This window comes from Aedes albopictus, chromosome 2 (genome assembly GCF_035046485.1).
Source record: "Aedes albopictus strain Foshan chromosome 2, AalbF5, whole genome shotgun sequence".
In the NCBI taxonomy this organism is placed as follows: Eukaryota; Metazoa; Arthropoda; class Insecta; order Diptera; family Culicidae; genus Aedes; species Aedes albopictus.
In genome coordinates this window covers 325,527,785-325,541,567 of record NC_085137.1, presented here as the reverse complement: position 1 = coordinate 325,541,567, position 13,783 = coordinate 325,527,785, and the positions used below count along the sequence as shown (strand labels likewise).

The 13,783-nt window shown below is 44.1% G+C and overlaps 2 protein-coding genes across 2 annotated transcripts; both read right to left on the bottom strand.

The window, feature by feature from the left end:
- Window positions 1-662: 662 nt before the first annotated feature.
- Window positions 663-1,477, bottom strand: LOC109404277 (adult-specific cuticular protein ACP-20-like). Its single transcript, XM_019677113.3, has 2 exons — window positions 1,244-1,477; window positions 663-1,182 (listed from the first exon to the last, which is right to left on the bottom strand). The coding sequence occupies exons 1-2, from the start codon at window positions 1,250-1,252 to the stop codon at window positions 754-756; spliced, it is 438 nt and encodes a 145-aa protein (XP_019532658.3). The 5' UTR covers window positions 1,253-1,477; the 3' UTR covers window positions 663-753.
- Window positions 1,478-12,704: 11,227 nt separating this feature from the next.
- LOC115265056 (adult-specific cuticular protein ACP-20-like) lies at window positions 12,705-13,580 on the bottom strand. The gene is made up of 2 exons (XM_029869253.2): window positions 13,259-13,580; window positions 12,705-13,164 (listed from the first exon to the last, which is right to left on the bottom strand). Exons 1-2 carry the CDS (start codon window positions 13,265-13,267, stop codon window positions 12,823-12,825), a joined length of 351 nt encoding a protein of 116 aa, XP_029725113.2. The 5' UTR covers window positions 13,268-13,580; the 3' UTR covers window positions 12,705-12,822.
- Window positions 13,581-13,783: the final 203 nt, after the last annotated feature.

The window sequence follows — 13,783 nt, the reverse complement described above, 5'->3', positions numbered from 1 at the left end:
TTCAATTTGACTTTGTATGAGAACTTATTGGACACGGTGTATAACTTAAGCGTCAATATTTCTTTTTCGAGTAAAATACGGCCCATGGACCATTGTGCACTGGCTTTACGAGTCTAAGGATCCTGTACTCCCGGGAGTGTATTTACTGCTCCACAACACTGATGTCTTCAAAGTCTAGCTTTCCCGGCGTGGCATTCCCTGTTGAACCAACATAGCTTTAACGTATTTTAAATGTGTGGTTTTCCGTTCACGTTTCCCACTTGTCTTCAATATTAAAAAGAAAAAAATTATCATCTTGAATCTTGTGTTCAATCGCGGCTATTGGATGTCAGTCTTCAGCCGAACATAACAACAGAACTTCCATTAGAGTAGGTGAAAGCTGTCTTAAATCATGGCCGAACTATTTTCACAACCCAACAAACAATACCGCTATACAAGGGCTGAATAAAACCACTCTTAAGCTATATTTTGAACATTTTGGCTAAATAAGCTGTTATTCAGCTATCCTTGTTACTTGGGAAAACCCGATCAGTGTATCTGGTTTTTTTAATGCACCAGGGACGACCGGTACGACTGGATTGGCGTATGGAGTTGTGTAGACCGAAAGTTAGGAAAACATATATGTAGGTGATTAGAAGAACAATTCAGCCAGTAAACAGCAATTGAGAATAAAACTGAAATTTATTTACAGAGATAAGCGTGACGAACGACAGATACGAAAAAATATTGAGATCAGTCTAACAGAACATTCAATCAGTGATGATAAGAATGCAGGTTCGAGTTGGCATAGCTGCTGGCATGACCATGCTCGTGTCCGTGTCCTCCGAACGATCCCTCACCGCCTCCGTAGCCACCCTCATGGTGTCCATAAACCTGTGGATGATGAGCATGACCAACGCGTTTCACGTGCGCCTGGAATCCATGATGCTTGTCGGAAGTGTATTCGACAATGCGCTCAGTTCCATCAGCTTCATGCAGCGTGTACTGTCCCTTCACAACGTCTCCATCGCGGTGTTCCCACTGGCTCTTGTGATCTCCGGTCTTATGATCCTTGACGCCGTACTCGAACTTATACTTGGGATGCGAATGGTGTTCCTCATGGTGATGATGGTGATCACCTCCATAGCCACCCTCCCATTGAGCGGAAACGGCCGCTACTGCCAAAACCAACACTAGAACAATCTAGAAAGAACAATAGAATTTGAAGACAAATTATATTTGCGTTACTTTTTAGGCAATGTACCTTAAACATTGTGATGTTTTTTTCCTAGATCTGTCTGATTGGAGTACCAAAAGTGGACTGATACCAAATAGTTCTGCAATGCCCTAATTTATACCAACTCATGTCATACAGCTCTTACTGCTATGTCATAGGCTCTCGCTCTCACGTCACCTTTCTGAACCACTGCCGATCGTATTGCTTAGAAATCATTTTATTTTCCACACCAATCGAGCGACGCAAGACAAACTCTTGATGGGTCCCTTCGTAGGACAACACCGAAGCCAGTCAGTAGTGGCGCTGAAAAATCAATTACCACACTTGTACATTCAAATTAAGCTCCAAATCGAATCAAGTTCCGAAAATTGTTCGACCATCAGCTCGGCCAGTGAACAAAGTGTTTCGCAAAAATTAACCCTTGGCCAGAGTTAGACTCGTTCGACAAATTAATCGCCTTGCATTAGTCGGACCATTTGTCAACTTTTCGTCATTAATAATTGGATGCCTATATGGGAAAATCGTTCGACCGATAAATCAGACACATGTGAAAACGAATGGAAAACATAGCTCAAAATAAATCACAATAAAATCCACCGAAGGGAGGCTAGTTGCTGACGTACAAACCCCCCATTAGTGCCACACATGTTGGGTATGTTGTTTCACTTGCATGCCGGTTTGTGGTCAATCATGTGCTCTGTGGGCACCACCAACATCGATTTACTGCCATTCCAGTGCAGTAAAGCGATAGCGGGTGGTAAACACTAGCTAGATTTGATGCCTTCTACCTCGCCCCAGCTCAACTCAACTATTGGAAGCTTCTCACGAATGGGCAAGAATTGGCTTGATGTTCGACATGTGTGATTAACGTGTTTTACAATCGTCATAAAGGAATGCTGATTGGATATTATACCTAGGTCCGATCTGTTTGATTTTAACCGGAATGTGTTAAAGCTTTAAAGCTCTTTTGGATTGCAAAAGTGATCCAAGGCGCTTTGGAGTGATTGGCAAAAGCAAAAGATGTGTTTTATGCGTTTTTAATAATCAATAACTACCGAGGTAAGTGATTAACACGAACACCGAGAACCTAACATGACTAACATGATGAAACTGCCCCGAGGTTAAGATCAAGCTTCAATATATATAACTATAGTTGAACTAATGCTGAACCAAGTTGAACCCAATTTTGAACGAAAGCAAAACACTATATCTTGCGTTCTCTTCGTCTCCTTGTGATTTGGGTGTTCGTATGCTATCACTTTTCATTGTGGTGGAAATTGATCGCGAACGTGTGCTTACGCGCTACGAAAAAATGCCATCGCATCGCAAACATTTGCTGTGCGATGGTGTTCGTACGGCTGTGGCTCACGATCGTACGACACGAACGCCAGTGAGTGCATCGCATCTTTTGCAAGCGCGATGCTTTTTATTTTAGAGGTTCGCGGTCGATATATCTGTAATGAAATCAAATGTTGATAAACTTTTTCGGCGATATCATTTATTGGAATGGTACCTGAACAGTATAATCAAAAAACACCCAACTAATTACCATTAAGTGTACAAAAAATGGCAACAAACCAAGTGTTCTACATTGTGATCCTTCTGGCGAACCAACTGCGATTCTGCTCGTTCGACATTTGTTTTGTGTTGGTTCGTCGATCCGGGAAATCGTGAACCGTTCTCTCTTTTTGGGTTCGCGAGCGCGTGAGCAAAGATTGTGTTTGATGCGAACCAAAAAACACGTCAAGCGCATGATGCTTTCCACCACTGCTTTTCAATCACTTCACATGATCCGTCAAGATACTTTCTGCCTGTATATTTAGGCTCCTAGGCCGAAGCCTATTCAAAAAGAGTTAAGCTTTTTATACAACCTCTGTAGTTCTTAAGAATGACGCAGCCGATCAATTTCCTCAGACTCCATTACTTTCAGCTGAGCTGGAAGCCTAGGATTCTTTCCTAAGCGAATCATATCCATACACCAGTGTGGACATGCCACCTTCGGCATTGAGAGGTGGCCGAGTATCTGGGCATACGGATTGCTCAAGCGGAGTAAGCCTAGTCGTGGCGGGCGGCAGCAGTCAGTGGGCTCTGCTGGGCGTCTTCAGAAATTCCACACATCCGGAAGCAACTCCGCTTACAAAGCCTCACAGCCCAGCTGGGAGTGCCTCGGGCACGTCAGGAACGACGCCAGTAAGTTCCTGATTACGGCATACTGTCTTGCTTTGTGTACAAGTGAGCTGGTAGCGACGACATTCTATCCGCGGATGGACTAAGTTCAGCGCTGTCCTTCGTTCCATAGAACCGTAGCGTGGCCTTAAAGTACGTTCCTGGCCTGTACCCACACACTTAGAAATTCTGAAATTTGCACGAAACGGAATCACCAAAGAACGTAAATGTTTTCAAAACTGAATCATAATTTGGACTCAATTTTACGCGCATCATGTAAGTGCTGATTGGTTGCGTTAGATGTCAACAAATCCATTTCACCAGAAAAGTAGGCAACTAACCGGCTGAATGTGGGTTCATATGAACACTCCTGATCTGGCTCTGAGCTCAGTCCCCTTAAGGGTCTGTGCCAATTCTCAGGTGGCCTTCCTGCTTGTATAGATAACCACCAAGATCATTGACCTCCCTGCTTGTATAGATAACCACCAGGATTCATTCGCAGTGAGGGATAGTGACTATTAAATCCATCAAGCATGTAATAGAGAGTGGAGCGGCAGAGGGACAGCGTTGAACCTGTTCGCGCGAGGAGGACTGGCGAGATCGCCACTACGAGGGGAGTGAACAAGGCTGGTGTACCCACCAGCCAGTAGGCGGAAGGAGGTTCAACAGGAGGAGCACGAGGTGGCGCAGCACCGGCCGAGGAAGCACAGATGACCGGCGTGGACCTCACGCGGGCGCTGAATCGCAACAGGAGCGGTCTATACCAAAGATGTTGGTATACCAAAGATGTTGGTAGTTGCCGTACAGCTGGTCGAGCTAATCGGCTTCACGAGCGGGCGGAATAACATCGGGCTAACCTGAAACAGGGCCTGCTGAAGCTCCGCTATTTGATAGCATTGGTAAATGAGTACGATGTCCAGGTCGAAGAGCAGAATACGATTGACGCGAGCAGGAAAGAGCAGTCTACCTAAAAATACAACTTCTTCTTTGTTGTGAAACTCTTCTAATTCTAATTCAATAGGAATTCGCGGGGTCATCTTCCAATTGGAACGAAGTTTCCTTTTTCCTCCACGGGTCTGGAACTCACCGAAGGGCGGAACGTACACAGCTAATCGCGTTCGGTATTTTTTACCGAAATCTCAACTGCTGAGCGTTCGGTAATGGATTTTACCGGAATTCTATAAAATATTACAAAATTTCGGTAAAATGTTATCGTTTATCTGTCAAACTTTAACGAAGTTCGGTAAATGTTGCCAGCTTACCGATTTTTTTCGGTAAACAAAACTTAACGGTTGAGATTTCGGTAAAATATTACCGAACTCGGTGATTTTATCTAAGTGTGTACGCAAGTGAAACACTTGTCCACAGGGCTGTTACGTACAAACGCAATAAATGTACTTCCAAGATCATTCAACATAGTAAGTCTCAAAAGTCTAGCGGAACAAGCAAATTTCAAGCGAACCAAAAGAGAACGAGGCTTGGCTGCTCCTTTATGAGCCCGGAGAAAGCGGAAAGGAATGTAACCTTATGAAATCAAGGATGCGCTTTTATAAAAAAAAAACGACCACCTCTCTACATTTTACAACATTTCGGGTTTATTTGCCCGGAATTGGACCCTATGAGACGTCACTTACAGATAGGGAGTACTTGCCGAGGGCATCGTCATGCCTGGGCGGTAATCCGGTGCTGAACGGCCGATGGGAGGTGGAAAGTGGGTGGTGCTGTAGCTGGATGGTGATGCTGGGCCTGCACGATGGCGGAGCGAGACTTGGGCTGGTGCAGGCGGTGCAAAATGGCCGCCGGGTGGAGCGGGAAGCAGATGAAGCAGGTGCTGCTCGGCCGCCGGACGAAACTGTGGCAGATGGAGCCAACGTCGTGACCGCCGAACCTGGCGGGAGGTGGGGCGTACTGGCTTGGCAGGCTTTCTGATGGTGTTCGATGGTTTCTGATTGTCGGTTGATGTTCGAAGGGCTTGATGGACGTTCTCGGGGTTGGAATGGCCAGCTGGTGGCCAAAACGGTGACCTTGAGAAGACCTAGCAGGCGAGCCGATGCTCCGGCGCTGCTTTCAGGGCTTCACTGCCGGCGAGAGGTCTCACGGGAGGCTAGCAACGGGTATCGACCAGCAATTGCCGATCCAAAATGGCGAAGAGACAACAATGGTCAATTCCTGAACTCCAGGTGGTTGGCGCGAAGCTTTTCTGCCCAATTTCTGGCTGTTTGGACTTCCACAATGGCGAGTGGGATTCTGCTGGCGCGCAGGAGCAACCAACCGGAATGGCGTCGGAATTCTTCTGGGGGAAAAGCCGGAAACAAAAGAAAAAGGACCTACGTGGACCTGCCATATTGCATTAGACCCCCTATCGTGACGTCATCACCTCATGCTCACTCTTATCACTTTCTTAAGCTTAGTTACCTTTTTTCTAACTTTTGGGCTCCAGAGATGGGTAACAATAGCGTTGACAATCGCTCAACAATGGCTTATTGTTATATCACTAACAAATCTAACAATGGTACAAAGAAACACATTTTAGCATAATTATTCTTTGGCAATTACTTTTACACCAACCAAATGGACTACCCGCTTGGCGCACACCCACAGTTGATCAACAGGAGTAAATCAATTTTATTTTGTATGGTGAAAAGCATAGGCTTAATAGTAGTCACCATTGTGCACAACCACTACCAAATATTTTTTCGAATAATGTATTCCACTTCGATAAATTTGCCTTTAGATGCTATTCGACATACAATATTTTTGCGATTTACTTTTAGCGATTTTTCGCGCATAGAAGCTAGCGCCACATTGGTCGATGCGGACTATTTTGACACATTTACAAGTCCCACCTTGGGGAAATTTTACAAATGGACACGGCGCGCACTACTAATAGTCCAATGGTTGTGGCAGAAAAGAAACTTGTTCCGAGATGACTGAGCAGTTTTAAGGATTGTCGAATATCGGAGGGCAAACTTCGTCCAAAATCCGAAGTTTGACATTTCAAAAACCTCCTACCTTGATATTTAATTTCTTGACAATTTGTATAAACGAACCCTATTGATAATTTTCTTTGAGTGTCTAAGCGTTTGTTTCAGTGAGCGAACAACAACAAAATCGAATGATCTGGAAAGTGGGATCGTTACCGCCCTATGGCTCGAACTGCATGGCCAAAACCTGCCTAGGATACGCTGCTCGTGGGGGCATGAAGCGTCCGGCAGAGGCGAGCGGAAACCAGAAGAGGAAGAAAGGGACGGCCAGTGCGAGCAACTAGACTCCTAAGACGGTTGGAAACGAGCAAGGGGCAAGAAAACTAGGCCCCATGAGGCCAAGTCTAAGAGAAACGGGGACCAACCGAACCTAGGGAAGGAGAACTCTTGAATTACGGTTGGAAATAAGAAGGAGTTGAGAAAAGTGAAACCAGTCCGCAAGCGCGAACGGAACGCCGCGCTGGTCTTCAAAACTGAGGCAGCTACATACGCTGAGCTGTTGAGGGCCATGCGAGGCGAAAATCGTATCTCACCGCTGGGCGCGGATGTAGCAAGCGTCCGGCGCACCAAGACTGGAGAGATGGTGCTAGTGCTGAAGAAGCAGGCGGTGAAGAGAGGCACCTCCTACAAGTCATAAGCTCAGGAGATATTGGGCAAAAAAGTGCAGGTGAGAGCCCTATCGGCGGAGGTGTCTCAAGTGTAAAAACCTGGACGAGAGCACCGACGCCGAGGAGCTCACAGCCGCACTTAAGGCGAAACTGGAAGCATTTCCTCACTTTTTGGTTTTTGATTTTTTATTAAATAACGAAGCAATATTTTCAAAATCGGTTTTCGTGCACATGTAGAGTAAGGATCAAGGTATCTACTGTTTTTGTTTTTTTTTTTTTGTGGTGGAAAATGGTTTTCGTTTTTGCAGAAATCATTTTTGAACAAAATTTCACAAAAAATGGTTTCCGCAGAAATGGAAAACATTTTCCACCTCGAAAAAAATCAGAAGATTTCTTGATCCATACTCTACATGTGCACGAAAACCGATTTTGAAAATATTGCTTCGTTATTTAATAAAAAATCAAAAACCAAAAAAATGAGAAAATGCTTCCAGTTTCGCCTTAAGCAGCAGTGCGAGGTAGTTCAACAGGCACACAGATCGCCACGGTCAAGCTCCCTGCAGGGGAGATCTGCAAGATCAGAATAGCCTGGTCAGTGTGCCTTGTCAGCATTATCAAGCCGCCAGAGGCTTGCTTCAAGCAAGAGCAAAAATCGTGAGCGTGCACACCAAATTTTTCGAAACGCTTCCAGTACAAAAAAAAAATCAGCAAAATAAATTTTTGCTGAACTTCAGCACAACGTTGCTGATCAACTGTCAAAATTGCTGGATTGTTCAGCAAGTTGAAAAATAATTGCTGACATTCAGTAAATTTATATTGCTGAATGAAATCAGCACAAAAAAAAATCAGCAAAATTTGCTGAATACCAGCAAACAAAATTTGCAGTGTGTGAAGGCCTCGACATGAGTAAAATCTTTAAGTAGTGTGGAGTAGAAGGCCACATCGCACGGTTGTGACACTCAGCACCAAAATGCCTGATTAGCACGGCGAATAATGGTTACACAACGGGCGCGGGTCTGAATGTCCAGGCACGTGAGGAGATCGAATCAACCGACTATAAGGCGGAATCCTCAATTTATTTAACGCTCTAGGGGGAACGGAAGTACGGCCGAGCGTTACGGCCCAATCAAAGATTTTAGAATTCATACAAAAAAGCGTTAGAGAGGGGAGGAGGTCAAAAATGTTGATTTTAGCGCAACGTAATAAATGGATACTGCCTAATGCAGGTTAAAAAGTTTACACAGCTAAACCTGAACCACTGTGAAGCCGCACAACAATTGCCTTGGCAGTCAGTCTCGGAGTCAAGTACGGACATCGCCCTACTATCGGACCCATACCACATCCCTCTCGATAACGGGAACTGGGTAGCTGATAAGGCCAAGCTAGCGGCGATCTGTGCAACCGCCCGTTTTCCGGTCCAGGAAATATTTTTTACGGCACACAAGGACGTGCTAATAGCGAAAATCAACTGGGTGTAGAGTACCCACAAAGACGGCCATTGAGGCTTGTTCAGAATGGCTATGCAGATGTGCCTAAACAGAGGCGAATTTCCGGAGAGGTGGAAAAGGCCAAGATTGGTTCTACTGCCCAACCTGGTGACCCGTCGACATACAGACCTATCTGCCTTATGGAAAGGAAAACTGATGGAACGGATCATTCTGTTCAGCTTCGATACCGAGAAACCCGATGACTCTGGACTTTCGGATAATCAGTTCGGCTTCCGGAGCTATGGAACGCGGCGTATGATGGCGTATTGAGGCTCAAACTTCCACCGGGCGTAAAGCTGGTCGGCTTCGCCGATGATATTACCCTCGTGGTATACGGCGAGTCGTTAGAGGAAGTGGAACTGACAGTAACGCACGCAATTGTCCACTATGCCTGGATGAGGTCGAGACATTATTTGGCACTTGCGCACTACAAAACGGAAATGGTGGTGGTAAATAATCGCAAGTTTGAACAACAGTCAGAGTGGTCACCACAGGCGGATGCACAATCAGCTCTAGGCATTCACTGAAGCAATTGAGGGTATTATCGACTATTAGCTGAAATTCGGAAGCCACGTAAAATATACCTGATAAAGGGCAAGCATGGCGATAATGGCATTGTCAAAGATAATGTCAAATAGCTCGGCAATAGTCTCGAGTCTGCGTAAGCTGCTCGCGGCAGTAGTGGTCTCCACGCTACGGTATGGCGCCGCTGCATGGTCGATGGCGCTAGTGGTCAATCGAAATGTGAAGCGACTCGAGAGCACCCACAGGCTGATGTACCTTAGAGTGGTCAGCGCATACCTTACGGTCTCAAAGGACGCGATATGTGTGCTAGCGGGCATGATGCCTATAGCACTATTGGTGGCAGAGGATAGGATTACTCCATCAAGGATAGATGGACACTCAGGCTCATACCGAGCATGTCCAAGTGGACGAGCAGGCCCCATGGCGAGGCGAATTTTTACTTGACTCAATTTCGGTCAGGCCATGAGTGCTTTAGGTGGTATCTGCACAGATTCGGACACGCAGGTTCCCCCGCATGTCCGGTGTGTGGAGACTGCGACGAGACCGCGGAACATGTGCTCTTTGAATGTCCACGTTTCGTGGAGCATAGGTCGAGTATGCAGGATGTATGTGGTAGAGGCAGGACAACTTTAAGTAAAAAGAAAATCGCGTTTAGTACTGTTCCTTTGAATTCCACTAAGAATTTGCATCCTTTGACAGATACGTATTTCGACCTCAACTGTAAGGTCGTCTTCAGTATCTTGTACTTGACTCGACTTTTCTTTTCACTTACAGATATTCCCCTAACAAGCCCAGGTTAATCATCATCAGGACAACTTTGTTGAAAAGATGTGTACGGGGCGGACAAGTGGGATTCCTTACTTCCATGATTTCTGGAATCGTACTTGAACTACAAAGAAAATGGCCTGCCGAATAACAGGCCCCCTTCCCCCATCCAGGAGCTTTAGTTCAACGAGTAGTCACTAGCCAGGACCCGAGCCTCTGAGGGAGGTGTTTCATTATGTTGTGAACGAACTCTTAAAATAGTTTTTTTCGTAATATCTTTTTCTAGGGGTATTGTAATCTTTGTGTGTCATACAAAGTTGTTCTTTGTGATGAATTGCACTTCCTGTTCGCTTCAAGAGGAGCAGAGCCTGCAGCTCAAATTGAGAAATCAATAAAAGGTTACCTGGCGGAGTCCCTGGAGAACGCCCTTGAATTATTACTGGAATACCTCATGCAATTACAGTCACTAATGTAGATAGCCTTTCCATTTTTCTCACTCAAAGAGAGTTGGTAAGCAAGGGTTAAACGAGATGAACGAGGCTTTTCCATCTTTCTTTGTACATCCTTCAAATATTGTTAAATCCAAGGCTTATAACAGTCTCTGTCGTATGGTCAGCCGTATTTAAACCAGCGAAAGTCTATTAGGTAGGCATTAGATATATCAGTAAAAACTAGAACACTATTAGCAGTTGGTAGACATTACAGTGCTTCCGAAAAGCTGCTATGGCTAGTTTTTGCAGCTGAGATTCTTCCAAAACTTCCTGCTGTAATTCCTTAAAAGATTTCAACGGTAGAGTCCACTGGGAGCTTTGCTGGGGTTACTCCGGCAATACCTGGGTTCTTTCTATTCTAAGAGCAATTACTGGAAAACTGCCGGTTGAAAATGCTTGAAAAATCTAGTAGAAATATCTGCTGACACTCTAAAAGAAATTCCTAAAAAAAATCCTTGAAGAAATCTTTGGTGAAATCGCATGAGGAATTTCTTTAGGAAGCTTCTGAAAAATCTGTGGAGAAATCCTTTGAACCAATACTAATAGAGTTCCTGAAGAAATTCCTGCATCAAAAATTAAAAGCAATCTTTGAATGATTCTTAGCAGCAATTCCTGAAAGAAATGCAAGAAGAATCCCAGAAAGAATCTTTGGAGGAAACCCTAGAGGAATCCTTGGAGTAGGGTATTTTTAGAAAACCCCCAGCAGGCATCATAAAAGTTATTCTGTGAGGAATTGCTAGAGAAATATTTTGAGAATTCCTTTTGAAATTCCTCCAGTAATTTCTGTTTCTGGTAGAAATTACTACTGGGAATATTCCACAGGTTTTCCCAAGGATTCCTTCAGAAATTGTTCCGATGATTCCTAGAGGTATTTCATCAAGGATTTATCTAGGAATTTCTCTCGAAGAACTTCCGAAATTCTTTCTGAGATTCACCCATGAACTCCAGCATGGTTTTCTCCAATCATTCTGGCTAGGAATTCCTAAGCACTTCCAGATGGTATTTCTGCAGTTATTTCTCTCAGGCATCCTCCAGGAGTCCATGTAGGATTTATATCAGGAATTGCACGAAGATTTCCAGCAAGACTTCTCGGAGGATTCCACCACGAATGCCTAGAGAAACTACTAATGGCAGGACCATTTTCAACAGAAATTCTCAAAGCGATATTATTATTATTATTATTATTATTAGCTTTATTAGGGAGATTTTCAGCCCGAGGCTGGTTATAAAGCGATATGAAGAGGATGTTCAGTAATACTATGAATATAAATTCCTAAAAGAACTCCTACAGAAGTTCTGCACAAATCTCTAAAACAATCACTCAGTGATTTTTTGGAGAAATTCTTGGGTAAGTTCCAAAAGAAATTCTTGAAGGAATCACATGGAAGAAACGCAGTACGCATTCTTGGGGAATAAACATCACAGGTGGAATTTCTGCAGGTTTCCCAGTGGATATGTTAGAGGATTTCCTAGAGGAATTCCTGGAGAAATCCGCGCGTAAATTCCAAAAGGAACTCTTGTTGAAGTTTATGGGGAAATCTTTGTAAAAGGTCCTCCTGGAATTCCTCCACAAATGCTAATGGGACATTCTTGCTGATATTACTCCACACAGCAAAAAGATTCTCGTGATATCACATCATTTTCGCTGCACATCAGTCACGTCGTAAAAATGATGTACAAATTACATTCTTTCCGCGCAGCAAATTAGCTACCGCAGCTTGAATATGGGTCTAGCAATTGCTAGAATCAGAACGATAGATGAATATTGGCATGGATTCGCACACGGGTCCGTTGATTGTGAGGCATATTCCTTACCTCTCGACTATTTCACCGAGTTAGAAGGTAGATGATAAATATGGTACTGCTTCTAGGTTTCCGCTGGAACAGGTTTGTTGACAATTTCCGGTGCTAACGAGGATGTACATGGTGAGTGTCATAATTGCTGGTAAACGATGCAACAGAGTGAAATTACGTTCGAAATTGGATACGTCGTCAGAAATTACGCGCCTGGATATTACAAAATTATTTGCTGTGTAGCGGTTTGTCGACGTAGGTATTTAAATATAAATCCTTCATGTGAATTCCATGGATTGCTATAGAAATTCATCTAGTGATTTTACAAAATTTCTCTCTTTAGGAATTTTTCTTGAAATGCTAGTAGAAAATAGTGCTGGGATTCCTCCTATGATTTCTTTAGGAATTCTTACAGGGATTTGTCAAACAATCTCAGTTGGGGTTTCTTCAGTAATTGCTCTTAGGAGTGCTCCAAGAACAAAAAACACAATTCATCCAATATTTATCCAATAGAAAAAAAATGAAACAGTATTGCTCTCTTCAAGTCAAACTTTTTTGCAACGGTCATCAACTAATAAAAAAAAACCCATCTGAATGCATGAGAAAACTAAACAATTTTGTGTTCTTTCATATTTCTCCTGGTGAAGAATTTCAATATGGCAATAAAGTTCATAAAAAGCGGATGAATATACCTTTATTTGTTCTCTGTATGCACAAATCTACCCATTTGTATCGTTGTGTCAACTAACTAACTAATATCACAGTCTTCATAGTCTCTTGCTTTCATCATTCCCCGTGGTGTCCATAGACCTGTGGGTGGTGGGCGTGACCCACGGTTTTCACATGAGCCTGGAAACCATTGTGTTTATCGGATGAGTACTCAACCACACGCTCAGTGCCGTCAGCTTCATGCAGAGTGTAACCGCCCTTGACAACATCGCCATCGCGGACCTCCCACTGGCTTTTGTGATCTCCGGTGTGATGATCCTTGACGCCGTATTCGTACTTGTACTTGGGATACGCATGGTGTCCACCGCCAAAACTCCCGGCCGACCCACTAGCAGCATCATCTCCGTACCATTGAGCAGACACTACCGCCACCAGTAGCACTGCCGCAGCAACAGCAAACTGGCGCACCGTCCGTGACGAACGCGAGGAAAGGAATTAATTGGCCTCCGAAACATAAGAAACACCACCAATCGACACCATATTAAAAACGTACCTTGAACATTTTGCTTTTGGTTAATAGAAGAAGCTGCACACTTGGTCAAGCGAAAACACACGGTTGAATGATGCCGCCGCGGACGGAGACGGTGGCTTTTATAAGTCCCTGGGTCAAACTCGAAAACTACCTTGCATGTCAAACGTTGCCGATTTGTCCATAAAACTGTGCCCCAATATAATCGAGTTAGAAACCAATGAGCTTGAACCATCACGCGAAATGATTTGGTGCAACACCTACGACTAAGTGTATGTCTTATAGGTTTCCTTTAACCCATGAAACGGATGAACCTTTGAGTTACCATAATCTGGGGGGAAGTTGATCACTTTTTCTCTAAGCTTTTCAATAAAATGAGGTACAATGCTTATGATTCCAAACATTTTCTTTAACCTGCGCTGTTATTGGTTGTGAGCTTCCCATGACGGTGAACAAGTAGGCTCTTTCATCGTCACAAGATAAAACGAGCATTCGCACACTTCATCATGTCATTTTGCAATGATCAAGCGTCAAGATGGAAAGTTTCAT